General features: G+C 62.6%; 2 protein-coding genes across 10 annotated transcripts in view; both read left to right on the plus strand.

The window, feature by feature from the left end:
• Positions 1-375: 375 nt before the first annotated feature.
• DES (desmin) lies at positions 376-6,061 on the plus strand. Its single transcript, XM_009555507.2, has 9 exons — positions 376-1,015; positions 2,755-2,815; positions 3,000-3,095; positions 3,184-3,345; positions 3,424-3,549; positions 4,247-4,467; positions 4,599-4,648; positions 4,946-5,028; positions 5,153-6,061. Exons 1-9 carry the CDS (start codon positions 462-464, stop codon positions 5,192-5,194), a joined length of 1,395 nt encoding a protein of 464 aa, XP_009553802.1. The 5' UTR covers positions 376-461; the 3' UTR covers positions 5,195-6,061.
• A 2,049-nt stretch (positions 6,062-8,110) lies between these two features.
• Positions 8,111-27,537, plus strand: part of SPEG (striated muscle enriched protein kinase) — a 39,280-nt gene continuing 19,853 nt past the window's right edge. The window contains exons 1-8 of one of the 9 annotated variants that reach the window (XM_054069599.1): positions 15,977-16,628; positions 19,839-19,878; positions 21,124-21,153; positions 21,572-21,661; positions 21,868-22,249; positions 23,389-24,914; positions 25,897-26,040; positions 26,668-26,850. In XM_054069599.1, coding sequence (XP_053925574.1) covers positions 16,596-16,628; positions 19,839-19,878; positions 21,124-21,153; positions 21,572-21,661; positions 21,868-22,249; positions 23,389-24,914; positions 25,897-26,040; positions 26,668-26,850 — 2,428 coding nt within the window. In that variant the 5' untranslated portion in view covers positions 15,977-16,595. The other 8 variants (XM_054069600.1, XM_054069601.1, XM_054069598.1 and 5 more) reach the window with 8 other exon arrangements.

Here is a 27,537-nt window from a genome sequence, read left to right on the forward strand (position 1 = left end):
CTTTCTTTCCCCAGCCCAGGCTGTCTGTTTGTCCACCCCCTCCTGTGGATGGCCCTGCACACCAGTGGGGGTCTGGGCAGTGCTGGGGCACTCACCTCGCCCTGCCCCACTCCTCCCCTTGCACCCCCAGGGACGGGGCAATGCAGTGGGGGCCAGGGGAAGGCTGATAGACTGGCAGAGTCTGGGGGTGCCCAGGGGTCCATGGACATTGTCGTCATCTGCCCTGGATGCACAGGCTGATGGTGCAGGCAGGTGAGGGGTGCTGGGCGGGGGCTGGTGGCCATTTGCCCCCCCCCGCAGCAGCATCCCCCAGCTGCCCGGCAGCAGGAGGGGCGAGTGATGTCAGCAGGATACAAATAGCGGCGCAGCGGGTCCCCTCCTGACGCCTCGTCGAGCTGCCGGCCGCTCTCCAGCCCCGCTGCCTGCTCCCTTCTCCGGCCTCGCCGCCCCACGCCGCCACCATGAGCCAGTCCTACTCCTCCAGCCAGCGTGTTTCTTCCTACCGCCGCACCTTTGGTGGTGCCTCCCCGGTCTTCTCCCGTGCCTCCTTCGGGGGCAAAGGCAGCAGCGGTAGCTCCGTCACCTCCCGTGTCTACCAGGTGTCTCGCACCTCAGCCGTCCCCACCCTGTCCAGCATCCGCACCACCCGTGTGACACCCCTGCGCTCCTACCAAAGTGCCTACCAAGGTGCCGGAGAGCTGCTGGACTTCAGCCTGGCCGATGCCATGAACCAGGAGTTCCTCCAGACCCGCACCAATGAGAAGGTAGAGCTGCAGGAGCTCAATGACCGCTTTGCCAACTACATCGAGAAGGTGCGCTTCTTGGAGCAGCAGAATGCCCTCATGGTGGCTGAGGTGAACCGCCTGCGGGGCAAGGAGCCCACCCGCGTGGCTGAGATGTATGAGGAAGAGCTGCGGGAGCTCCGGCGCCAGGTGGACCTGCTCACCAACCAGCGAGCCCGTGTTGAGGTTGAGCGCGACAACTTGCTCGATGACCTGCAGAAGCTTAAGCAGAGGTGAGGAGTGTCCCCAGTGTGTCCCTGTAGATATCCATCTCTAGGGATGGGTGGTGGCAGACATCTCTCCAGAGGTGCCTTGGGTGCTCACTGTCATCGTTGTGCTCTGAGGCTTGGAGCCTATCATGGACCCGCTCCTCTATCCCTCTCAACCTGTCCTCGGAGTGGGGGAGAGCATCCTGTCTGTGCCTTTCTCTGGCTGTACCCACCTGCAGGGCACTCGGCAGGCTGCTAGGTCCTGGCGTGGTCACTGTGAGTTTTGGGAGAAGGGCACCTGCAACGTGCTATAACAGTCCTGGATGATTCCAAACCCACGAAGCGGGGCAGGTGGGGGACAGCTGGTCCAGCGGTGTGGGGCAGGGTGAGAGAGGTGCCTACAGCTTGGGCATCTCAGCAGGGCACTTCCAAAGGCCACTGCCAGCCCTTGCCAGGCAGCCAGGGAGCACCCAGTGGGTAGGATGGCTCTGGCAGTCAGGAGTGTCCCCATGCCTTCCCCTGTGGGGGGGCTGAGGCTGGGCTGTAGTGCCATGGGGCCCCAGAGCTGAGGGAATGGAGCGAACCCCTCCACTTGGGTCTCCGTTCTGCTCACACCAGGGAGGGGTTGCGAGCCCATGGGTGCACTGAGCCCTGCAGGACAGGCAAACAGACAGAGCGAGCCAGGCAGGCGGAAGTGAGGGGGAGGGTGACCCGAGGCAGGGGTGCTTCTTCTGCTCGGGACACGAAGGAGGGAAAGGAGGAAGTGGCTGCACTTCCGTAGACCAGGGATGCTGCAGGCCTGCCGTGGGTGTCCATGCTGCCCCAGGAGAGGCAGGGACACAACAAGGATGCTGTGGGCCTGACTGGTGCTGAGGAGGGGGTAGGGCCAAGGGCATAGCCACAAGGACTGCAGGGCTGAGTGACACCCACAGGGACTGACCAGCTTGGAGGCACATGGCAGCAGGGACAGATGCTCCTGAGGCGCCACTTGCACTGATACGGGTCTGTGCCTTCCTTCCTGGCCCCTGTGCCCCAGGGAAATGGAGGCTCCATCTGCTGGGGGTGACGCAGCCTGCTGTCCCTCCCTGCAGCCCTAGTGGGATGCTGGTGGGGCTGTGGTGGCTCAGAGCATCTGATGCTGGGCAGCAAGGGCTGATTGCATGGAGCACCCCTAAATGTCAAGGGAGGAGCAGGGCCCAGAACAAACAGGTGTCATATTCCTGCCACCCCATGTGCCAGCACCACCCAGGCTTCTCTGGCTCCTGCCTGCCGTCTTCCCTCTGACCAGCAGCCTGCGGCACTGTCCTCTCCCCTGGCACAGCCTGGCCCCCTAGCCTTGACCTTGGGCTCACACTCCAGTGGTGCCCCCTCCTTATCCCTGTCCCACAGAATCACTGAGATCCACCTGCCCTCCTGCTCTCCCTGGGATGGCTCAGCCAATGGCCATCCCTCAGGCCTTCCGTGCTGGACCCTGCACCCTGTCCCCCGGCTGCCGGCCACTCTCCCCTATAAGGGCAGGGGCAGTGCTCGTGGCACCAAGCTGACCTCATGCCTTTGTGCTCGCTCCAGCGTTGACTATAATAGGGAATGGGAGGAAGAGCCCCTGGCCCTCTGCCAGCCCTCCTGCTGCCTGCTGGGAATGCAGGACAACACGATGTCTTTCCACCAGCCCACTGTGGGCTTGGGGACAGCTCAGGGGAACATCGCTTCTGGGGCACAGTGCCTCCTCTGGGTACCCCTGACCCCCCCTTCTCTGTCCTCAGGCTGCAAGAGGAGATTCAGCTGAAGGAAGAAGCTGAGAACAACCTGGCTGCTTTCAGAGCTGTGAGTACCCATCCTGCCCATGCGGACTCCTACCTCCCCTCCCATCCCTGTCTCTCCCAGACAGCCTGCACACAGCACTGAGGCATGGCCCTGGGCACAGCTTTTCAGTCTCCAGCCCCAATGCGTGGTCCCTGTGCTCTTTCCACATCTCTCCTGCTAACCCTTGCTCTCTGTGTCCCCACAGGATGTGGACGCAGCCACATTGGCACGCATTGACCTGGAAAGACGCATCGAGTCGCTGCAGGAGGAGATCGCCTTCCTCAAGAAGGTGCACGAAGAGGTAGGTTAGGGGTGGCCGCCTTTCCTGCAGGCACCCATGGGGCTGGGGGGCAGAGTGGGTGCCCTGAGGTGTCACCTTTTCCCTCTAGGAAATCCGGGAGCTGCAGGCTCAGCTGCAGGAGCAGCACATCCAGGTAGAGATGGACATCTCCAAGCCTGACCTGACAGCTGCATTGCGGGACATCCGTGCCCAATATGAGAGCATCGCTGCCAAGAACATCGCTGAGGCTGAGGAGTGGTACAAGTCCAAGGTGCAGTAGGCAGCAGGCTCTGTGGGTGGGTCCTGGCTGTCCCGATGTCTGTGTGTGCTGACCCTGTTCTCTCCGCAGGTGTCTGACCTGACACAGGCGGCCAACAAGAACAATGATGCACTGAGGCAAGCAAAACAGGAGATGATGGAGTACCGGCACCAGATCCAATCCTACACCTGTGAGATCGATGCCCTCAAGGGAACGGTGAGCCATGGACAGTGTTGGGGAGACCCCAGCTTCTCTGCAAAGACCTGCTGCTCTGGGGCTGCTCAGGGACCTCTGGGGCAGCTCTGGGGTGGGGAGTGCTTCCCAGCTCTTTGAGTTGCTGCCATGGGGGTGCTCATCCCCCAGATTCAGGCTGTGCCTCCCCCAGTGGCTGTCTGGGCCTCTGTGAGATGTCTTGGCAGAGCCCTGGGGTCAAGGCACAGATTGCAAAAGGTGTCCCAGCCTAGAAGGCTCCAGGCAGGCGGGCACAGGACTCAGGGTGTCTAATTGCAGGCTGGGAAGTTGGTTGCAAAATAAACAAGGCACAACAGTCCCACCCTTGCACAGACCTGGTCACAGGAGCCAGACAGCAGTTATCAGTGTGGCAGCGCCCCACATTGACAGCCCTCTGGTTCCCCTGCACCTCTGCATGCCCTCTAGCCAGGATAGGATGGCTTTGCCAGGGAGCCTGGGCACACAGGCAGAGGCTGCTAGGGTTGCCCACCACCTGCCCAGCTCGGCCCTGCCAGGCTCTGCTGCCCAGCATGGGGCAGATGAAGGGTGGCGGCCACTCATCATGGTCCCACGTCAGCTGGACCCAGCCCAGGGTTGACCACCGCTCTCCCTTATGATCTCCCTCTCATTTCTCACTGGCTTCTCTGGGTTTCCCCCTCACTGAGCTCTCCTGTCCTCCCAGAATGACTCGCTGATGCGCCAAATGCGGGAGATGGAGGAGCGTTTTGCAGGAGAGGCCGGTGGGTACCAGGACACCATCGCCCGGCTGGAGGAAGAGATACGGCACCTGAAGGACGAGATGGCCCGGCACCTGCGTGAGTACCAGGACCTGCTCAACGTCAAGATGGCCCTGGATGTGGAGATTGCCACATACCGCAAGCTGCTGGAGGGCGAGGAGAACCGGTGAGCAGAAGGGCATAGGACAAGGCGGGGGACAAGGAGAGTTGGCTGTTTTTTGGGGCTCCTACCCCATAAGCAGCTGCCCAAGGGCTGGAGCCAGAGGGCACTGAGATCTCCTCTTCACGCCCCTGCAGGATCAGCATCCCCATGCATCAGACCTTCGCCTCTGCACTCAATTTCCGAGGTGAGCATAGCCCCATGAGGAGGGGGGCCTGGAATGAGTCCCTGAAGGTCCCCAGTGTGGGGGTAAATCTCCCTCCTGGGGGGCTGCAGCCAGGGTGGTAGGTCAGGGACCCATGAGCCCATGAGCCACACTGAGCCCCTGGGGTGAGGGCACGTGGTTGGATGCTGCCACAAGTTGGGGTGTGTGGGGAGGGTGTAAGCCAGAGCTCCTGAAGCCCCACAGTGGCCCCAGCCCCACTCCTGTACCCCCATGCCACATGTCCCTGTGGTCCCATCCACCGTGTCCTCCTGCCCACAGAGACCAGCCCAGAGCAGCGTGGCTCTGAGGTGCACACCAAAAAGACCGTGATGATCAAAACCATCGAAACTCGCGATGGAGAGGTGAGCACAGGGCAGCACCAGGGGGTGGCAGGGAGGCAGAGGGGCCAAGCTTGGCACCTGTCCCTGCATTTGGGGCTCTAGTGCCAGCACAGGATGGCATCTCATGGTGTCTCTCTCCTGGCAGGTGGTGAGCGAGGCAACCCAGCAACAGCATGAAGTGCTGTAGAGGAGGCTGCTCCAGCAGCCCACTGGCACCTTCCATCCCTGCCTCCGTCCTGCTGTCAAGCCCCCCTCCAGTCCCCCACCTTGCCCCCCGGCCCTCCCCCAGCACTGCCCGAGGTGTGCAGCCGCCTCTGGGACTCCTGCATCCCTCGGGCTCTCTCCTTCAGCTTCAAAAGGCTCGCTCTGCTTTTGCAGCTTTGCAGTGGCAATGCCAGCGTCAGGATCAGGCCCAGGCCGGGGGGTGCAGCAGGAGGAAGGGAGGGGACAAGCAGGAGGGGCTGGGGGGGAGCAGGTGGTGGCCTGGGCCAGCTCTCTGGAGAGCCGGACGGTCCCAGCAGCGGGTTCTGGATCCCCCTGCAGCCCCCTCCCTGCGGCAGGCACGGGCTTGGGGTTTGTCCCATGGGAACAGGGTCCTGTCCCCCTGCACCAGCACTGCCAGCCTCCCCAGGGCTGGCACTTCTCTGGGTGCATGGTGGCGATGCTGGTGATGGGGAGAAGCAGGGTCCGGGCAGAGCCTCCTGTTCTCTGCCGGGCTTGCAGCCAGGGTGCTCCCAGCGTGCGTCCCCCCTGGCCCGGGAGGCAGCCCTGTGGGGCAGAGGAGGGCAGTGCCCACCCCACCCCATCACGGGGACCCCCAGCAGCAGGAGGCTGCGTGGGGCCAGGCTCGTGAGCCGAGAGGGTACTCGTAGGTGGACACAGGAGAGAGGAGTAGTGAGTGAGTGGGAGAGAGGGGGGAGAGAAGGAGAGGAGCCGGAGAGAGGCCCAGGGGCCAGGGGAGGCGCCCTCACCCCTCGCCCCATTGCACCCCCACCCCACTGCATCTACGTGACTCTTCAGGTGGCTGAAATAAACAGCGGAGCATCACTCCTTCCTCCCAGTGCATTTCTGGGGCAGGGATGGGATGGGGTGGAGGGGAGACAGCATCTGAGGGGGGCAAATGCACAGGACCCCAGAGCTAGGCTAAGGTGGATGGAGGGGGCAGCATCTCCCCGAACCATCTTTCCCATAGGCTGCTGGTCCCCCCAAAACATGTGTGTTCCTCACATTGAAGGTTCCTCACATTGAAGGTGGCACAGAGCATTTTTCTGCCTGGGGCAGTGGGTTTCTCAGTTGCACTGGATCGGGGAGCCCTTGTGGGACTGGGAACAGTGGCAGCTGAGCCCTGAGCAGGTTTGGAGGGGCTCTGGGTGATCACTCCCTGTGCCCCTCACACACTGAGGACATCACACCATGGCCAGTGGCTCTCAGCCCCACAGCCAACCCCTTTCTGCCCTCACCTGGGCCAGACCTGTCCCAAATCCACAACTGCCTGGAACGTCTCCAAGTCCCCACCCCACCTCCCATTGCCACTGACCTCATCACAGATCTACCTCCCCCCTGCACCCCGTGGGCATCAGCCACCCCACCCCAGTCTACACCCCTGGCTGAACCTCCATCCTCAACCTGCCCCTTATGCCCTTCCTATGCAACACAGTTGCCGCCTGCCCTGTGGCCATGGTGTGAGGCTCTCAGCTTCAGCTCCTTCACCCTGGTGATGGGGCTTGTGGCAGAGGAACCCAGAGCCGAACGTCCCGCCATGGTGGGGACATTGAAGGTTGCTCTGTCCTGGGAGGCACCGAAGGGGATACACCTCCCTGCCAGGTAGCAGAACCCTGGGAGAGCACTGGGCTTGGCAGGGGTGGTAGCACAGGGACACAGCCTTGGGGCTGGGGACGGGGGTCCCTGATGGAGAGACCAGCATGGCAAACTCCGTTTTGGCTGCGGGGCCGGCGAGGCCAGAGGTCTGTGTGTTGATTTCAAAGGCTGTCTCCAGCAGGTGGCCCTGTGACATCGAGGACGGTCTCCAGGGCTGCCCGGGGGAGGGACGACACCTCCCTCCCTGCCCAACTCAGGCTGGCTGGGCCCGGGCTCCCCCCTGGGCCTGGGGGACAGGCAGGGGAGAGAGCAGCCCTTTGCCTGCAGGGCAGCGCGGGCAGGGCAGAGCCCCCCCAGCCCCACAGACACCGGGGCGTCCTCAGCTGCTCTGCAGCCAGGCTGTGGGTCCAGCAGGGCATCCCGCTCCATCATGCCCCATCCGCCCAAGTTTGGGGATCCTGGATCTTCTCATCAGTGATGCTCCATTGATGCCCGTGCCGTTTGGCCAGCGGCCACGGGCTGTGCCAAAGCCGTCGGAGCTGGCCTGCACTGGGAAGCAGCGTGCTGTATTGCTCGCATCCGGCTCACCCAGATTTACAGCCCCTGGCGAGGGTGGCCAGGGCCAGGTGCCGAGACATGTGCCGTTGCTCCGGGAGCCAGGGAAGCCCTGCCTGGCCCGGGGGTGGTGGAACAGCACACAGCAGGAGGCAGTCCCGGGTCAGTCACTGTCTGGAGTGCAGCATGTGGGAGCTCTTATGGGGCACCCCAAACCCAAACAGCAGGGTGCTTCTGCTCCAAGAAGGGCTCGGCTGGCACAAAAATTGCCCAGGGCGGAAGGGTAGAGGCTTGGTGAGAGAAATGGGATTTTGCTGTGTTTGCAGCCTCTCAGCAGGATGGATTTGGGGTGACCAGAAATGCAGAGATCCCCTCTCCACTGCCTGCTGGGGATGGGGCAAAGGGGCACTGCAGGCATAGCTCCTGCCCGGAGTCTCGCATTGCAGGAAGCATGACGGCATCCTTTCCCTCCACATGCCACCAGGGTCTCTCTGTCCCGATTCGGTGACACCACTGGAGAAGGGGAAAGGGGGGAGGAAGGCTTCACTCCCCCCTCGTCCTCACTGCTAATATGGAAAGGCGCTGGCCCCTTTCTATCTTTGCAAGTGGAGCTGGGCTGCAGGGCCGGGGCGGCGGGCGCAGAGAGGGGGAGCTCGGCCAAGGAATGTGACATATCAGAGGCAGCTGCCACTTCAGGAGAGGGGGCAGAGGGAGTGCAGCTCTCCGGGGGCCACATGGGACAGGACGGGCGAGGGGGGGGGACGCCACGGCCCCAGCGCCGGGACAGCTCAGCGAGTGGCCATCACCCGCGGGACTAGCACCCAGGCAGGTGCCGAGTCGTGGGGCAGGGGTCGCAGCAGAGCATGGGGTGTGGGTGCTGTGCTGCACTGGGTGCTTGGGGAGTGCTAGCTTGTTGAGCGGCAACCTGAGCCCCTGCCTAAAAATAGCCCCTTGCTTGCCCACGGCGCTGCAACCTTCGGGGCTGCGGCTAGCCGGGGCGAGGCACCGAACCGAACAGCACCTGGACTGGGGGCCCCTGGGCTGCAGGCAGGGGGTGAAGAGGGGCAGGGTGCTGCTGTCTCGGGGCAGCGGGGGTCTTGGACGCGGGAGCTGTGGACCATGCACCGAGCGCAGGCACGCAGCAGCGTGAACAGGGCTGACGGGGAGCCCCGGGTGGCCCCGCCGAGCCCCGGCATCCCCCCGAAGCGTGCCAAGGTCACGGCAGACCCGGGGGTGCCAGGGCAGGGCCCAGCTCGCCCAGCAGCACCAGTTTTCGTGCGGAAGCTGAAGAATGCAGCAATTGGCACCGGCTGTGACATCCGGCTGCGGGTGGTGGTGGTGGGGAGCCCCCGGCCCAGCCTCCGCTGGTACCGAAATGAGGAGCCGCTGGCCCAGCGTGAGGAGGAGTATGGCACCCTCTGGATCCGGGACAGCAAGAAGGAGGATGCTGGCGTGTACACCTGCATCGCTGAGAATGAGCAAGGCGAGGCCATGACCAGTGCCGTGCTGGCCATCATCGACATGGAAGGTAAGGGCCGCATGGCCGCTGACACGGCTGCGGTGGCACAGCCGCAGATGTGGGTTTGCTGAGGGTGGCAGCGGTGTTTTGCAGGCTGCTGCCAGAATGCATGCCTGGGACCAGCCAGGGTTGGGCTTTGCTGTGCCCAACCTGCCGCAGGTTGGGGTGCCCGGTGCTGGCAGAAGCAGGGCAGCTCTCCAGCCTGAAGAGAGCATGTGGCTGCAGTACCCACTGCCAGGCCAGGCAGGGTGCCAGGGCCGGGCATAGAGGTGCTGTCAGCATGTGATGCTGAGCCTGCTTGGGGCAGGAAGAGAGAGAGAGAGATATGGCTCGGGTGCATCACATGGTGCCACCCTCCGCAGCCACTGACACGGCCCCCAGTACCCCCGGTGCCCCTGCACAAGCCACCACTGTGCACCAGCTGCCCGTGCCATCACCATTACAGCTGCACCAGGCACTGGGGTTGCGCTGGGAGAACCGGGACAATGCAGGGATGGGGCCGGGGGAGGCGCCTAACGCTGCAGGAGGCGGGGCTGCCAAGTGGGTGTAGCCTGTGCCCTGCAGCTGGCCCGGCCTGGCGCTTCGTTAGCAGGGGTGGAGGTGGCTTTTGCTGCCCCACCTCCAGAGCCCCAGGACAGCCTCTGTGCTCACCAGCCCTGGCTGCAGCGAGGAAGGTGTAGGGTGCACGAGGGTTGCACAGGTCCTTGTGAGGATGGGTGTCATCCTGCACAGGGACCAGGCATTTCTGAGGTTCTGACCCAGAATAGCTGCTGCTTCCCTGAGGAATTACAGACCTGGATGTGGTGCTGGCTGGTGGCACTGCTCTGAGATGCAAGCTGTACCAGGGCAGGGAGTGATGGATGTAGTGCTGAGCCCCAAGGCTCCAGGGAAGGAGCTGCACCTGGGGCCTTGCAGCATGGGAGGCATGTTGGAGATGCTGCACCTGGAGATGCTGGGTGGCAGTGGGGGCAGAAGGAACCTTTGCAGTGTGAAAGGGGAGCGATGAAGACAGAAGAGGAGGATTTGTTCTGTATGAGGTGGGAGGCTAGAGGAATGTTTGCTAGGTGGAGGAAGGTGTGAGTGCTGCTTATGGGCCTGATGGGGGAACGAGGGGAGCAGGGAAGTGTGCAGGAGGGGTCCTGCCCTGCAGCAGGTCTGTGTGGGATTGCTGTGCTTGACACCTTTGGGGACGCATGGCACTGTGTGTACAGAGTAGGAGATGTGCACTGCCCCATGGGACAGAAGCAGCCTGGGCCTGTGGGGCTGATGTTTGGGGTTCACCCTGCTCTCACACTCCAGCAGGCAGCTGCCTCTCTCCATGGCCCTGCCAGCCTAAATCCCCCCTCCAGTGGTGTGGCGCTGCCTGATTTCCCCAGGTGCCCATTCCCGTTGTGCTGACGCACTTGTCCCTGCTCCCGATTCACGGCAGCCGCCACCTTTCTGGAGCAGCTGAGGGAGGGATGGAGCAGCCAGGATTGCCTAACATATGGGGTGAATGTCACCCTGCCCCAGGCACTCCTCCTGGCTGGTGTTTGGCGGGAGTCGTGCGTTGCAATTACTGTTGAGCAAACAGACACACGAAAAAACCAGCCCTGGGGCAGAAATGTCTCTGGAGCCACGCATGCTGCAGGGCACCAGGCTGGGAGATGAACAACAGTAGCTCCTGGTGTGACTTTGTCCCTGTCCCAGGGCACAATAGTCTCCTCCGTGTGCTGCTGCAGTGCCCAGAGATCACCCTGTGCTGCTAGGTGCTGGAGAACAGTGCTGGTGTGGGGATGATGGGTTGAGGTGGGGAGTCCAGCCCTCTCACCTGGGCCTGTTGCAAGGCACTGGCATGCAGCACCTTGTTCCCTTGAGGAGATTTTCTCCATGCCAGCAGCCAAGCGATGAGATAGGTCATTGTGTGAAATGGAGGAGCTCTGCCGCTGCTCTGCACCCGCCTGCCCTGACACCCTCCCAGGCTGAGTGCTCTGACTTGCTGGGTTCCAGCATGGAGACCCCAGCTGCTTGGGGGCTCCCCACATTCCCTGCCGAGACCTTACTCTCCAGGGACCATGCAAGTCCTACTGGTGGCTGTGCTGTTCCCATGATGGGCAGGGACACCACGTCCTTGTTCCCTAGGGAGCCCTGCAGTCTGGGTCACTGGCCAGATGAATAGGCAAGGGGGATGAGTACAAGGTTCCCAGGCAGCAGTTTGTCTGGGCTTGGGGTTCTGGCCTCCCATATCTGGAGGTAACGGGGTGCCCTTGCTCTGTCTAATTCTGCTGGGTTGCCGTCTCCAGTGAGCACAGAGCCCTGTCCTTTACCCTCTTTTTGAGGCGTGTAGCCCACGCTGCATCTCTCTGAGGGGTTGACACTAGCTCTCTCCAAGGTGGTTCAGGTCACTGCTGGGGGGGTGGGGGGCTCTGTGCTGCCCAGCTCCACACTCAGACCCAGCAGCTCCTCCTGCCTTAGCTCAGCATGCCCCCTTGCTCACACAAGCCTGATTTAGCTCCTCTAATCCCTTGCCCTGAATCTGTCGCTCCACCCCACTAATGATTTTCTCCGCTCTTCTCCCAGGTCCCCTGAGTGCGTCAGCACCCAGCATGGGGAGCGGGAAGTGCACGCGTAGTGCTGGCTGGGCAGGTGAATGCAGCGGCTCCCACAGGCACACCATCCCCCCCATGTCCCACCATCCCTGTCATGCCCCGCTGCTCTGCCCCTCTCCTGCTGCAGGTTCTCCCTTGTGCCCCAGCTCTATGAGCCCATGTGGGGTGTATTGCTCCCTCTCACATCAGCACCAGGATGGTCCAAGGGCTTCCCAGGTCCTTCAAGTGGACCCTCCAGACCCTTCCAGCCAGCCCTAGTCCTGACACCATTGCCCCTGGGCTCACTAAAGCCTATATCAACCTCATCTCCTGTTTTTTTTCCCCATAAACCAGATTAAATCACTTCTTAAGAACCTGAGCTAATCTCCTTGTAAAGTCCAGCCCACCCTTGCCATGCCAGCACTGCCTGATCCTCCCCGCTGGGGCTGTGTTTCAAGGTTGGATGTGTCCATCTTGGGCTCCCAGCGCAGGGTCTTGCTCTGTTTGCCTCCACCTGCACTCAGCAATCAAATCGCCTTGGAAGCTTTCCTCTGCCCAGGGAACAGTCTGCACCCGCCTGGATTTGGGGTCAGGGAAGAAGGCAGGACTTGTCTGTGAACAGTTGCCCTGCGTGGCCCCTTCCTATCCAGCTCAGAGTTCCAGCAGGGCAGCGTGGGCATACTTTTGCAGCTGGTGGTGCACAGCAATGGCAATGGCACCCCAGCAGTGAGGGCTGCGCTGAGTATCCCTGGTGGTTCAGCACCTCTGGCCACTTATCTCTGTGCCTAATTTTAGTCCCTTACTTTGCAGCACCATGCCCATGTTTAGTGCCAACTGCCCCTTCCTTACGAAGCACTTGCCAGCCCTACTTAGGGACCAAACAGGACATAAAGCCTCCCTTTGCCATCTCTTCCCTCCTGTAAGACTCTTGGAGCTTCCTCGGTTTCCCGTTGCAGTCCCTGGTTGTCATGCCTCATGTCCCTGTCTGTTCCCGCAGCATCAGGGCACAGCAGCATCTCAGAGACGCAGCAAGGCTCCAGCCCAGTCTGCCATACCCCACCGTGTGGGCACCATGCCCAGCTGTGCCAGGGCAGGGGCCACCTCTGCAGAGCTGTTTGACCAGTGCCACCTGAGGTGCCAGTCCCAGCTGGCTTAGGGACAGGTCCCTGGGACTGGACAGTGCAGGGGGGATGGGGCTGGATCTGCCCTTTGGGAAGCCCAGAGCCAGCATTTGGGCCAGCCAACAAGTAGCTGCTGGAGGTCTGGGCTCCCAGCTCTGCCCATAGCCACCTGAGCAGGGGGCTGGTGCAGTGGCCTTACGTGCCAGGTCCCCATCCTGGGGCGCTGCAGACCAGGAGGACTGCTCTCCAGCGAGCAGAGCAGCAGGTGCAGCTGTCCAGTCAGTCACCTCCACCTCTGCCCTCTCGCCTGCTGCTGGGGGGTTATTTTTGCTGAGGAATGTGCCGTCCCCTAGGATTCTGGCAGGCTGTAGGGCTTGTGTTACAGGCGAGAGGCTGAGACCTGGGCTTGCAGACGGGTAAATATAGCACTGCCACTCAGGGCTGCGTGATGGGGCGATGGCTTCTTCCTCCTCCCAGGGCCACCCAGCACTCCCTGCTCCCCTCTTGCCTCCAGACACCACGTTGCTGACTTGCCCTGGCACAGTGACATTGGGAATGAGCTAGCTGCTTCTGCCTTGCTGCCTGCACTCCTGCCTGTTTCTCCCCCTGCCCTCTGCATGCAGCCCCTCAGGCTGGGAGCAGGGCTGGCATGGAAAGGGTGAAATGTCTGCTTTGTGCCTAGGCAGCCGGAGCCAAGGTCACATTGTTGTCCTGCATCCCCACATCCTCTGCCTGCAGTGAGCACCATGTGCCTGGGCACCTTTCAGTGGCGGCAAGGAGAGATGATGCTGGGGAGGGTGCCTGGGCTGTCCCTAGCCCTCAGGAGAGGGGTCCCAGCAGAGCATTGCTCTTCCCTGGGCCCAGAAAGCTGCTGCTGTGCTTCCTTGCCCTGTGACAAAGGCCATCCCACTGTATTTATTTCAGCCTGTGGACAGGGCTGGGGACGATCCCCACCTCCACAGGCTCTCAGCACATCCCCACCTCCAGCAGACCGTCCCCAGCAGCTCCTGGAGGCGCAAACACATGAAAGATTCATGCCCAGCCCTCCTCCTACCCGAGACGGCTGCATTCACCCTCCGCCATCAATTATTCAAGCTCTGAGACAAGGGGGCTGGTGGCCAGGGCCTGGTGACCGGTACCAAACCAGTGCTGCCGTGCAGGGTCAGGATCCGTGCAGAGCTGCCAGGGAGGCCCAGCACGGCGTGGGGAGCCGTGACTTTCTGAGCAGTATAATTAATGCTGCGTTTCAAGCATGTGTTTGCTGTCTGCTTTGCTCAGGGCTGGTGTGTGTTCAGCAGGCAAAGCTGGAGCTGGGTGCCACTGGGAGCACCTGCTCTGGCTCTTGTCCTTGCCACAGCCATGCTGATCCCTGTCCTCTGCTCTGTGTCCCTGTCCTGCAGGGAAGCAGGACAGTGTCAGGGCTGCCTCTGGGCTAGGGCAGGACAGAGGCGCTGCTCTGGGTGCAGGATGCCCTCACCTCCCACCGGACACCTTCTGCAGGGACTACGGCTTTGCCCTTGCAGAAGGACTTGCAGGTGCTGATGCCTCTGGAAAGGATTTTGGGCCACACATCAGGTGCCCCTCAGAAGTGACCCAGGTTCTCAGAGAGGTACAGCAACTTTGAGGCAACCCAGAGCTGCTCCTGGGGCTTTTGCTGAGGGATGGTCGAGCAGCAGAGCCAGGGTTGCAGGGAGGTCAGTGTACCCAGCCAGCTTGGAGCCGTGGGCAGCAGCTGGAGGATACCTAAATGACAGTGGTTTGCCTGGGCGCAGGCAATCCCTCCCTGGGCCAAGCCCTGGGGGCTGTGCTGCAGGTGCCTGGTGGCAGCACCCTTGCCTTAGCACCAGTGTGTGCCAAGCCCAAGCCTTGGTACTCCTTCCTGGCATCCCTGGCCAGGCTCTTATCTCACTTCAGTGTGAAGAAAAGGCATAAACTGTGGTTTGTGGCAGGACCACAGGCATGCACAGCCTGGGTGAGACCACCTGGCAGGGAGACTCCGGGTACAGGGACCCCGGCAGACATGAGCTCCACAGCCCACCCCTTTACCCAGCTCTGGCTCAGGGGTACCCTGGGAGGCCCAGCTGAGTCCTCTGGCTCTGACAGGAGGTTCCCTTAGTGTCAGCTCTGGCATTCGTGGGACTCGCCTGACGTGCGGGATCTCCACGGAAACTCCACAGCATCACTTGAATTGTGAGATTGTCAGATATGTTGTATAAACAGCTCCTTTTGTACTGGGTAATTTGCAAGTTATTATGGAGCCATGAAAAGCCTCACGTTGGGAGTCATGGGCTGGGAGGAGAAGTGAAGAAAAGCTGCTGGAGCTGCCAGGCATCATGGGGAGTGTGACGCCCGTGTGCAATCCCACGTGGGGTAGCCAGCTCGCCAGGAGGCAGGTGAGCAGCATGGGGACAAGCACTGGGTAGGGAGGCCTCCAGCAGCATCCCCACGGATGCTCTGCAGTGGGGGGGTGGGGGGTGCAGCACAAGCAGCTGGTGGGCCTGGGATCTTAGCAACCTCTCCAGAAGCCTAGAAAGGGGGCTGAAGGGTGCTGCAGGACTCAATGGCTTGGTGAGCGAGGGATGCAGGGCACTGAGAGTTCTGGGGGTTCGACAGGCAGGAAAGGCCTTGCTGAAGCTGTGGGGCTGGAACTGCCCCTTCAACTTACCTGCAGCATGACCCAGAGAACAGGGACAGGCCGGCAGGGCTGGGGATGCTCAGCTGGGAAGGCATGCTGGGTTTGTGCCAGTGCCCTGGGAGCACCAATAGGTCTTACTGGCTTTGATCAGCCTGACTGGAGGCCCCCACACACAGCTTCTGCTCACACCCTGGGACATGCTTCACAGCTCAGTCCTGGGCACCCAGTCCTGCCCTGAGCTGTGCCGTGGACAAGGGGAGATCTTGTGTGTCTCATGGAACACAGACAGGGACAATGGTCCACCTCCCTGGGTCAAGCTTGCATTTCCACCAGCCACAAAGCAGCTACAGGCCTGTCCAGCCCTGCCATGCCACTTGGGTGCTGCGGCACTCAAGCGCCAGGGTGCAAGGTCTGCCCTAGGGTACCGGGTGCCTGGGACAAGAGGCTGTGTGCTTTGCACAACGAGGCTGTGCAGTTCACAGGGCTGGCTCATGCCATGCCGTGCGCAGTACCAGGCCAGCAGGTTGCTCTGAAGGACTGTGCCTATATGAGACCTCCTCCGTGTGCAGGCAGGTCAGAAGTGCTGGGACCCACACTCACGTCTTGGAAAGGGGGCTTGTGTGTGGGGCTGGGGGTTGTGTGGGGCTGGGCAGAAGCTGATGGGGTGCTCGTTAGCCTGGATCTTGTCTGGGCAGTGCCACAGTAAGCTGTGGCTCTGCTGCTGTGCAGTGACGGTGGAACTGCCCTGTTTGGGGGCAGCGCATGGAGGGTGGTCGTGTGCAGCACTGGCGTGGTGTGTTGCGTTTTTCTTGTCCCCATCGGGTTGTGTGTGGGAGCCGCAGTGGTGGGCTGTGCCCCACAGTGCCATGTGCTGGAGAGAAGAGCAGTCCCTGTCCTGGGCAGTGGGGCAGGAAGGACTGACGGCAGGGGACAGTGGTACAGCCACATCACTGGGCAGTGGACTCGGACCCCTGGGTGCCATGGAGCCAAAGCCAGCGGGGAGAAGGATGTAAGCCCAACCCAGCCAAGGCCCCCTCCACTCCGCGTCTGCCCTCTTCCCCCGCCACCTGTGCCCTGCCTGTCCCCCGCCGCTGTCACTGTGTGCCAGGGCTGGCAGGGAGGCGGAGGCGGAGGCAGGCGGGGGAAGGATGGAGGGAGGAGCACTCCAGTGATGCTTCATGCTCACAGCTCCAGCCCTCCCGAGAGCCCAACCTGGCGAGCCCCTTTCTCTCCCTCCGCCGTCCCCGGCTGCTGGCGGCAGAGGATGCTCGGAGCATCGCTTGCCCGCCCGGCGTGCTGACAGCGGGGACCCCGCCGGGAGCGGGCTGGCGTCCTGCCGGGCCTGAGCCGGGGGGACCGGGCTCTGCAGAAGCATGAAGAAGATCTGGGTGAAGAAGCGTTTCCAGGTAAGGGCTACGGGCTGCCGCGCCGGCGGGTGCCTGGGAGCGGGAGCTCATCGTGATGGGGATGGGGAGGTGGATACAGATGGAGATGGGGATGCGGATGGGGTGTCCCTCCGGCCCTGCCGCTGCCACTCGGGGCTCCCCAGGGCTTTGCCCATCGCCGCTTGCAGAGCCGCCAGCTGCCTGCCTGTCCTCACCAGCCCGGGCAGGAGCTCAGCACCGCCTGTGCCAGCAGCCGGGTGGGACCCCCGCCCGGGGCTTCCCTCCCCGCGCCACCCACTCCCCTCTCTGCCCTCCGGAGAGGCAAATGGAGGCTGCTCGATGGCTCCCCCAGCCCCGCTGCCGGTGGTCACGGAGCTGGAGACGAGGCTTTGCCTGCGTCATCCCCTCGGCGTCAGGAGCATGCCTGGCACAGGCACGGCTCCTCCGCGGGCCCCGCCGCCCAGCGAGGAACAAGGACGTCACTTGGCCTCGGCGGGGGTTGGAGGATGGGGGAGCATCCTTCCAGGAAGCCCCTGGCTACCCCAGGGGCGCACAAGCGCACTCCAGCTCCACCCAGCTCTAGATAGAAGGATCCCTGCTGTCTCCCTGGCTGGTGGCTCAGCAGGGACAAGGGAGAAGCTGTTACACACAGATTCTTCCCAAGGGTGCAGGATGTACTGGGGGACACAGGTCCCCGGGATGCTGGGACCCAGGTGGGGCAGTCCCTCCGGGGGAGGTTGGATGGAGCTGCCTGGCTGCCCCGTCTGCCCTGGGGGGCAGCAAGCCCAGGGGCTTGCCTGCATGGTGGGGCAGGGTCCTGCACCACTGGCCGAGCACAGCAGCTTTCCCTCCACACTGGGCAAGCCACCCCCTGCCTCCCCACATCAGCCTAACCCAGCTCCCTGTCTGTCTGTCTTGCACCAGTGTCATGAGGTGCTGGGCTCCACGTGTCAGGTGGTGGAAAGCTGCATGGGATGTGCTCCTTGGCCCCTGGAACCCTTTCTTCCCCCAATTCCCTCAGCCCCATGGCCATGGGTAGGGATGCCCTGTGCCAGGGCCAGGGCAGGAACCCAGCCAGGGCAGGGTGGACCTGTGCCTAGGACAGAGGAAGGAGGCAGCACCAGGTCTCGCCCAGCTGCCTCGTGGGACAGGGATGAAACCAGGAGCTGATCCCAGCCAGCCCTTCTCCCCATCTTGGGCTGGATGAGCACAGAGCAGGCTCCTGGGGCTCTGCTACCCCTTTTTCCAGGGTGCAAATGAAACCCCAGGCAAGGAGCACATGCCCCTCTCTCTGGCTGGCCCCTTCGCCAGGCCCCAGCCCCACAGTGAGCCCTGAGCTGCTCCTGCCCCCATTCCACCTCCTTGCTCAGGGGTGACCCTGCATCACCCAGCAGTCACTCCCTGCCCAGCTGCAGGTGGGTGCTGTGCCTGATGGGGGGTCCAGGCTGCAAAGTGCCCCAGTCCTGCAGGGACCTGTTGTGAGGCGGAGGGGAGGGGGCTCAGCCACCCCATAGCTGTGGGCCATGGAGCCCAGCTCAGGTCCGCTGGGTGCAGTCACCATATTTGATGGGGAGCTGATGGCGCCAGTCCCTGGGGAAGCCACAAGAGTACCCGATAATGGCACTCGAACTGCATTTTCATTTTTTAATGGGGGAATTATCCGCCGGTGGTGCAGTTAATCACTCATCTATCTTTCCCTGGCCTGGAAGGCGGGCTGCCAGCCAGAACCAGCACAGTCAGCCGAGGAGGGGAGGTGAAGCTTGGCTCAGCCTGAATACAAATGTGTCTCGTGCAGCCACTGCCCTCTGGCCAGCACTGCGTGCAGGGGGGTGATGGGAACCCCCAAGTGTTCCCCATGAGCAGGGGCTGCTGCTTTGGGGCATGCAAAATGAGCCGCCTGCCCTTCCAAGGGCAACTAACTGCTGGCTGTGCTTGTGTGGCTGGCAGCAGGGACTGTCTATCCCTGGGGGTCATCTGCCCTTGACCCTACTTGGGAGCTATGGGGAGGCAGGAGGGGCTGGCAGAGCAATGGGCTTCAAGAAGGCTGTGTCCAACCTTGGGCTCCAATGCTGGGACAACACGGCATGGGGCTTTAGTGTCCTGCGGAGTCCCCTTCACTCAGACTAGCTGGGAAGGATGCTAAGTCCTGGCAGCCCAACTCTGCCTGTCTGCACACCGTATCCCCACTCCTGCCTGCCCTGGAGATCACCTCATCCCTCTGCTTCCCTGGGAGACAGCATCAGTGCATGCCAGACCTAGCAGCCAGGTTGCCCTCGGCTGGTCCTTCTCTTGGCAAGCAAATGCCTGGCCCTGGGCTGCGGCACAGAGGGCAGTAGAGCTGGCAAGAAGCTCCTGGTGCCTCTGCCCTGTGCTCAGGTCCTGCCTGCCTGCCCAGACAGCACAGGAAAGCACAGCTCCCACGCTTCCAGCCCCACACAGACGAGCCGGTCCTGTGCTGCTTGTGCCAGGCAGCCACTCTCACAGCTGGCACGGTCCCCAACAGGGATGGGGGATGCTGTCCCCATGCTGGGCTGGTGCCCACGGCAGTGTCTGGGCCAGCGCCTGGAAGACACTTTGCTGGCCTGGTCCCCACATTGGCACAGGCGGCGGTTTCAAAGGGGCTGCTGGGCGTTTGGGCACCTGTCCTGGCAAAGACCTTGCTGCAGGTGGTGCTGGCTGCAGGCAGTGGTGCCAGGGCAGCTAGGCTGTGGCTGCCCAGGGCTGTTGCTCTTCAGGCACAGGCTCTGGCACAGGGCTGGCATTGCACAGTGTCATCCCACAGCATGGACAGTGGCACAGGACTGGGGTGCATATTGACATTGTCAGGGGGAGTGTGTTTGTGTGTGCACGCACAAGAGTGTGTGTGTGTGTGCGTGTGCGTGTGTGGCCAGGCATGTGCTACACCTGTCCACCTACACTCATCCATGTCTGCGTGCATGGGGGTGTGTGCGTGGGGGAGTGTGCCTGTTGGTATCCCGTGGGCGTGCAGCCTGGGCTGTGTGCGTGAGTGTGAGCAGTGCTGGGCATGCCCTGCCAGCGGGGGGGATGTGAGCAGCACCATGTGTGTTACACCAGTGTGTGTGTTTGAGCAACCGTGGGTGTGCATGGTGTCGCAAGTGCCATGATGGGGTGTTTGCGTGCAGGCATGCCATGCCAGCAGCGTGTGTGTGTGCGTGAGCAGGCATGTGGCACCATACCATGAGTAATGCTCTCTTCTCTTTTCCTTTGCAGAAGACTGGCCATTCTCGGCGCTTCGGGCGCTTCACGCATGGTGCGTTGAGTTACCAGGACCTGGCTGCCCCCTCTGCCCTGAGTGCACCGGGATGGGGTCTGGCTCCACTGCCATGCTGCGGGAGGGGCAGTGAGCAGAGGCTAGACAGGGATAGGCTGCAGCTTGCCAGCCCAAAACAGAGTTGCAGTCAGCTGGGGGCTCCCGGTGCCCCCATGAGGCCAGGTTGCTCTTGATCCAGCAGCTCCAGTTCCTCAGGTCCTGCCAGGTTGTTGTGGCTGGAATGGGGAGCCTAGTGTAGTGGCAGTGGTAGTGTGCCAGGGTGCAGAGGGGCAGCTTGGAGCTTGGCGGGGAGCAACGTGGTCCCCCACTATGCCGTGGCTGTGCTGTGGAGAGGAGCAGTGGTGGGGCAGGGGACACGTCCCTTGCCAGAGGTGTCTGCTGTGGCAGCTTTTGAGGGCTTGGGCAGCAGCAGGGTGGGAAACCTGGTTCGCCCTGGCTGCACAGTGTTGTCTTTCCTGGGACAGGACATCACCTGGCCCGGCTGCATCCTGCCCCTGGGGATGCCCTGCCCTGAGCATCCCTGCTTTATCAGCTGTGGCCGTGCTGTGGGGCATAGGCATATCATGCAACACTTGCCACTGATGGAGTAAGGGATGCATGTGTAGGTGCCAGAGGGAAGGTGCTTGCACATGGACACTCATGTCCGTGTGCCCCATCACCCTCAGGAGCACCCAGTGGGGGGTCCAGCCGTGGTGCCCTATGGAGCACAGGGGCGTGTGGGTGCTGTAGGAGCAAGAAGGTGGCTGTCGTGTGGGTAGGCTGTGGCTGTGCTGTGGGGAGGGGATGGTGCCGTGATTTCACTATGCAGGTGGACAATCTGTGTACCAGGAGAGTCTGTTTGCAGCACCAGAGCAATGCGCACTGATCATGAGTGTAGACTGGAGACACGGTGAGGAAATCTGGAGGAGCCAGACCTGTTTTCACGTCCCATGGGTGCCTGCCATAGGACCAGGCAAGGCATGGGGAGCTCCTTAGGGGATCCTGAGATGGGCTAATGCCCATTCCTGGCCCCACACTTGGACCTGAAGCCCAGCAGAGATTGCCAGGCTCTCTGAGATGGCACGATCCACTCAGATGCTGCCTCAGCAAGTCCCTGCCCCACAGCAGCGCAGGGAGATGCTGGGCATAAGGTCCATCCCCACTGCCCCCCCGCGTCTCTGCAGGCCGGGCCGATAACCAGGTGTTGATGTCTCTCTCTCTCTTGCTGCCCCTATGGAAGCGAAGTTTTCCGCTCCTGCAGGAAACAAAGCTACGGTAGGAAGACTCGTACCTGATGCCAGCCCTGTCCCCAGAGCGAGCCCTGCGCCCTGGCCTGATGTCCTGTGTCATCATCGCCACTGTTCCCCTGCCCTGCTTCCCTATCCCCACGCATCCTCCACCAGAATCATTCCCACTGCTGGCAGTGTCTCCCTTCCTCTTATCATCTAATGCTGCTCCTGCCCATTTTGCCTGCCCTTTTCCTTCTGGACTTTCCCACCCTTGGTCCTGCCCTTCCCTGCTGGCAGCTTACCCCTGCAGGTCACAGTCCTACCCCCTGCCCCTGCACTGCCTCCTCTTGGAGCTGCCTGGGCACTTCTCTCCTGCCCCGGGAGCTTGTGGGTCTGCAAGGGGCAGTGCCAGCCTGGCCTGCTGTCCCTGTGCTCCCTCACTCCCTTCTCTTCCTGACCCTCAGACTCGGAGACGGGCGAGGATGAGCCCAGTGACCCCCAGGTGACGCAGCGCAGTGAGCTTCAGGATGAGACGGCCTTCAGCACCCCCACGGGTGAGCAGGGGGCACCCGGCTGGCATCGAGCTCCGGCACTGGCTGCTGGTTGCGCCCCCCCACAAGGGCTCTGCTGGCCCAGCATTGGGGGTCTCCATGGGAGGGGGAACTGTGATCTGCTTGTGCAAAGGGGAGAGGGCTTGGGGCAATGCGGTGCTGCTTGGGACACCCACAGGCACATGTTGGCTAACCCCATTGCCTTCCAGGTGGGTCCGACACCCTCGTGGATGCCTCCATGAACACAACACCGACTTCGGTGCTGGCCCTGTCACAGGCAGAGGAGCGCTCCAGCTGGTCGGGCAGCCAGCAGACTGTGGTGGAAAAGGAGATGGATGCCAGCCTCTCTGCACGGAGACCCTACCTCCGCCCCACTGCCTGGCAGCAGCCGCAGGGAACCCCAAGGCAAGCAAATGCGCCGGCCCCACATGGCGCCGAGGTCCGGCACCTGGGCGTGGAGCCACTGGTGCGGGCATCACGGGCTAATCTGGTGGGCACAAGCTGGGGGTCAGAGGATAGCCTTTCGGTGGCCAGCGACCCATACGGCAGCGCCTTCAGCCTGTACCGAGGACGGGCGCTCTCACTCCACGTGTAAGTAGCTGGGGGAAGTGCACGGAGGGGACATCGTGCTGGGGCCATTTCCTTCCAACGCCTGCAGCCATCTTCTCCCCTCTGCCTGGGCTTTCTTTGCCTTCACCATGCTCGGATGAGGAATGGGGGCTCTGAGCAATAGGCAGCCTGTTCCTGGTAAGGAGGTGCGAGCATCCTGGGCCGGGGACAAACAGGCCCGTGGGTGGGGGTGGAGCGTGGAGTGGGGCCTCTCTCTGCTGTGGCCAGTTTGGGGCTGAGGGTAACCCCTGCGCTGCTGCATGAGCTGCAGCGTCCTACCTGCAGGCTGTGTCCTGGGTGTCCCCCTGCCTCACCCAGCCATGGAAGCTCTGCACAGTCCAGGGTGTGGGGACCTATGGGTGCGCAGCAGTCTGGGGCACCCACTGGCAAGGCTCTGCCACCTGCAGTCCCAATCACACAGCGGGGGGTGGTAGCAGGGGTCAGGGACATGCTGCCTCCCCAGGACCTGCTGATGAGCTCAGAGCCCTTGTCCCTCCTTGCCACCTTCAGTCCCTATCCCTGCAGGCCTGCTCCTTCGACCTCCATCTTGCCCCTTTTTTTTTGTTCAAGACCGCTTGTTCCACCAGAACTTCATCTCCACCTTATCATTTCTGCACTGCAAACACTGAGCTACTCCAGGGATAGCGGGGTGGGGAGGATACACCTGCAGCAGCATGTGTGCTGGGGGAATTTGTAGCCTTGGGGACACCCATCACTTTGCAGAAAAGTTGGACTGTGCTGCACTGCCTGGTCATGGCAAACTGCGGCACTGGCTGGCCCCCTGCCCTGTCTGCATGGTGGCCCTTGGGAGGGCTCGCTGGGTATCCCAGCATCACTCTACTGTCCCACACTGATACCCCTGGACAAGAGGACACCATTGTGTCACAGCAGCCCAGGACTCTCACCCAACCCAGCCAGCTCCCCGTGGTATTGGGGTGGCCAGATTCAATTGCTGAGGCCCGTTGTGGCTCCCTGGTCCTGGGGCTACTCTGGCCACCTACCCCCTCAGCCCCCTACCTTGCCGTGCCCCACTGGACACCATGGTGCAGGTTGGGAGTAGAGATGCAGCCAGGAAGCAAGGGCAGGCTCTGAACCACTCTCCTCTGTCTCTCCCCTTGCAGCAGCATCCCCCAGGGGGGTTACCGCAGAGATGACCCCCACAGTGGCTCCGTCTCTCCAAAGCCTGGAGCTGAGCCCCCGAGGTCCCCTGCTGCCTTGCCACTGACTGCCAAGCCACCAATCCTCTGCTCGCCATCTCCACGTGCCAGCCCGTGCCTACCATCACACACCGGTGCTGCATCCCAGCCTGCCATTCGTGGCCCTGGCGTCCCCTCCTTCACGCCCGTCACGCCCCGCAAAAAGTCCTCGGTGCCAGCCGAGTACCAGGACACCGTCCCTGAGGAGTATGAGGAGAAGATCAAGAGGCCCAAGTCCTCAGGGTACTCACAGGGCAGCACACAAGAGTCCCGTCCCCAAACACCCATGAGTGACGCCTCCGGCCGAATCTCCGTCCGGGCATCCCCCAAACTGGTGCGCACCGGCTCCAAGATCTTTGAGAGGCTGCAGTACTTTGAGGAGCGGCAGAGGAGCCTGGAGCAGGCAGACAGCTCCTTCCCTGCACACACCGGCCTGCCCCTGCGCAAGACGCGCTCCTTCGACCATCCTGGCTCACGGCGTGCCAGCACACTGGGTGGCTCACGAGAGGATTTGCAGGAAGGTGACCGCTGGGGGCCGGGCAGTACAGCAGCGTGCCGGCGTTTGGCCTTCCGGCAGAAAGCTGCATCCTTTGATGAGCGGGGCAAGTTTGCTGGCCGTGTCTATGCCATTGAGAACAAGTTTGCGGAGGAGCTGACCCGCATCAAGTGGACGGTCTCCAAGCAGCAGCTGCGGCGCTCCCAGGAGCTGTGCAAAGCTGGGCTACCCCCGGCACCCTCGCCCCCATCGGCAAGTGAGCCTGTTGCCTCCCGCCCTCCCCGCACCCCTTCCTCACAGGGCACCAGCAGGCACAAGGTGCTGCCGCCAAAGACCTTCCCTGCAGCAGAGAGCACACACGTCATCCAGCACCTGGCACTTTCCAGCGTGGCACTGGTGGGACCTGACGGGGAGCCAGAGCTGGGAGGGCAGCGTGGGAGGAAAGCCCTGGCGCGGGGCGGTGGGGCACCTGGTCAGCCCACCAAGGTGGAGGATGTAGGTGCCAGGAAAAGTATGCAGCAAGAAGGCACTGGGGAAGTGAAGAAGAAGGAGCAGTGGCCGTTAGCGCAAGCCACCCCACAGGGACGAGTGGCCCTTTCGCAGGCAGGTCCCCCTGAAGGCAGCCCATGCCCGGATGGGGGCCCAGCCGGTGGAGCCCGTTCCCCTGGGGCAGGGAGTGAAGTCCTGGCTGCCCGGCTATCTGTGCCCCATGGGCTGTACCGGCGGCCGGAGATGCTCTCAGAGGTGCGGTTCCTGCCCTGGGCGAAGCCAGGGGTGGAGCAGGAGGCTCGCCTGGAGAGGAGCGGTGCAGGGCAGCACGGCATGGGCAAGGAGGTGGAGAGAAGGCAGATGAAAGTATCAGAGAAGAAAGAGAGTAGCCGGACGACTCAAGAAGGCAGGAGCATGCGGAGCAAGGGGAAAGGACGCCGAGCCAGACCCACCTCTCCGGAGCTAGGTAGGGGCATTGGCTTTCTGCTCTCCTGTGGGCACAGAGTGTAATGGGGGAGTCCAGCCTGGCCCTGGGAGGTGTGGGGAGTCCAGGCTATTCCAGAGACCACAGGGATGGGGGAACATGGCTCTGTAGGTTGGAGTTGTTGGCACTAACCAGTGGTGTAAGACCAGCCTGGGTGCCAGTTTGCTAGTTCTTGAGGCCATGACATTTGCTGATATCTCTGTTCTTCCTGCTTCGCTCAGGAAGGATGCAGGGTGCTGACCTCTGGCACCCAGCCTTGGGCTGGTCTGGCCCTCTGGGGCACAAGACACCCGTCGCAGCTTGTCCTGGCTGGCTGGTGCTCGATGCTCCAGGCAGGGCACACAGCCCAAGTGCCCCCAGGGGATGCTGCAGTTGCTTGGCTGGGCAAAGAGATGCCCTGCCCATCCCAGCACATAGGGGTGAGCCCAGACTGCACCCAGGCCCGGAGCTCCTTCCAGGCTCAGCTCTGTCTGCAGCAGTGCCAGGCCCACATGCTCGAGGGTCCTGGCATGGTCCCAGGACCTTTGCCTGTGTGCTGGGGCCATGAGAGGAGAGGGAGCTGGGTGGCTGGTGCTGATGTTAGTGGGACGAAGCAGCCAGCACCCTGCGGGCAGCTGAGGGAACCCAGAGTGGGGGCTGTACAACACTCCTTCTTCCACATCTCACTGTTGCCTCAGCTTCTGTGCTGTATGGGGATGTACAGCAGGCTGTGTGCTTCCTACCTCATGGTCCTCCACCTCGTCCAGCTGCAAGCATTGTGCTGTGGTGGTCCCTGATGTGACCCTTCCCTCCACAGCAGGGACCGGGGACCTGCTAAGGCCGCAGCAAGAGTGTGGGGCACGTGTGGGCAGACATGGGCAAAATGTTATGAGGCTGCTGCTCCATCCACTTGCAGCCCATTGCAGCCCAGGACCTGCTCACTCCACCCTGCTGATAGCTCTGGGACCTGTCTCTCCCTTTCCAGAGTCCTCTGATGACTCGTATGTCTCAGCGGGTGAAGACCCTTTGGAAGCCCCGATCTTTGAGATCCCCATCCAGGACATGGCAGTGGCCGTGGGGACAGAGGTGCTGCTCAAGTGCATTGTCACGGCCAACCCCCAGCCAGAAGGTGCGTGACTGTGGGCTCAAGGGCGTGAGCGTGGCGTAGAGGCTCTCTGCATGTCTATGTCCCACCCACTGAGCTGCCCTTTGGGGCCACCCCAGCTGTGCAGAGTGGGACATGCAGCCCCAAGCTGGGCGTTACAGGGAGGTGATGTGCCCACCTCGGGAATGCCCCTTTCTGCTCGCCTCCCCCAGGCAAGTGTGAGGTGCTGAGGCAGGGTGGGTAGGGTGCGTTGCCCCATGCTGGTCTGCTGAGAGAGCAGAAGTGGGGCTGCCGAGAGCAGCGCGGGGACGGGAGATGCTCCGGGATGCATCTGAGACAACCCGGGGGGCTCACGGGGGCAGAGCTCAGGGCAGATGGGATCCGGGCACGAACGTGGGAACCGGCAGCTGGGCAGCCAGAGCCGGGAAGAAGCGAAACGGCTTCGATTCCCTCCTCCACTGGAGGGCAGGAGGATGCCAGGAATCAGACAGGGTGCAGCCCGCTCTCTCCGTCAGGGGCCGTGGGAGCCCGAGGCCGCTTCCCGCGGCGAAGGGGTCTCCGGGCGAGCGCCTGGCCCCACCGGGACCCCGCAGAGGCCCCCGGGGGAGCCCGGGCTGTCCCGGCCGCGGGTGACCCTCGCTGTGCCGGCAGTGTCCTGGAGGAAGGACGGAGTCCCGCTGCGGAGCAGCTCGGCGCGACCCATCAAGGCGGAGGGCGAGCGCCACACCCTGCTGGTCAGGAGCGCCCGGGTGGCCGATGCCGGGCTATACACCGTCACCGCGGCCAACGAGGTGGGGGCGACCTGCTGCAGCGCCATCCTCAGCGTGCGGCCCGGTGAGTGCAGGGGGCGGCTGCCAGCTCGGCGCGCTGGGGATAAACCGGCTTCCTTACCCTACAAGGCTCTGTCTGAGCCGAGGCGGCTGGCGCACTCCCAGCGAGCACGGCAGGAGCCCGGGCGGGGGCAGCGGGGCCGGGCTCTGAGCATCCCCCGGAGCATGGCGAGGGCCCCCATGCGCCTGCCCTGCGTCCCGTGGAACAGGGGGACACCCCAGCCTTCCCTCCAACCCCAGAAAACGTGGGGTTACCCTTGCCTCCAGCCTGTAAATCATGGGTTCACCCCTGCCTCCAGCCTGTAAACCATGGGGATACCTCTGCCTGCCCTCCAAGCCCAGAAAATGTGGGGCTGCCTCAATCCTCCAACCCCCAAACCATAGGGTTACCCCTACTTCCAGCCTGCAAACCATGGGGATACCCCTGCCTGCCTTCCAATGCCCCAAAAATGTGGGGATATGCCAGCCTGCCCTCCAACCCCAGAAAATGTGGGGATACCCCAGCCCTCCAACCCCAAACCCATGGGTTTACCTCTACCTCCAGCCTGTAAACCATGTGGATACTCCAGTCTGTCCCCCAACCCCAAAACCAAGGGGTTACCCCTACTTCCAGCCTACAAACCATGGGCATACCCCAGCCCGCTTTCCAACCCCAGACCCATGGAGATACCCCTACTGTCCAACCTTCTAG

Source organism: Cuculus canorus, chromosome 6 (assembly GCF_017976375.1).
Source record: "Cuculus canorus isolate bCucCan1 chromosome 6, bCucCan1.pri, whole genome shotgun sequence".
NCBI lineage: Eukaryota > Metazoa > Chordata > Aves > Cuculiformes > Cuculidae > Cuculus > Cuculus canorus.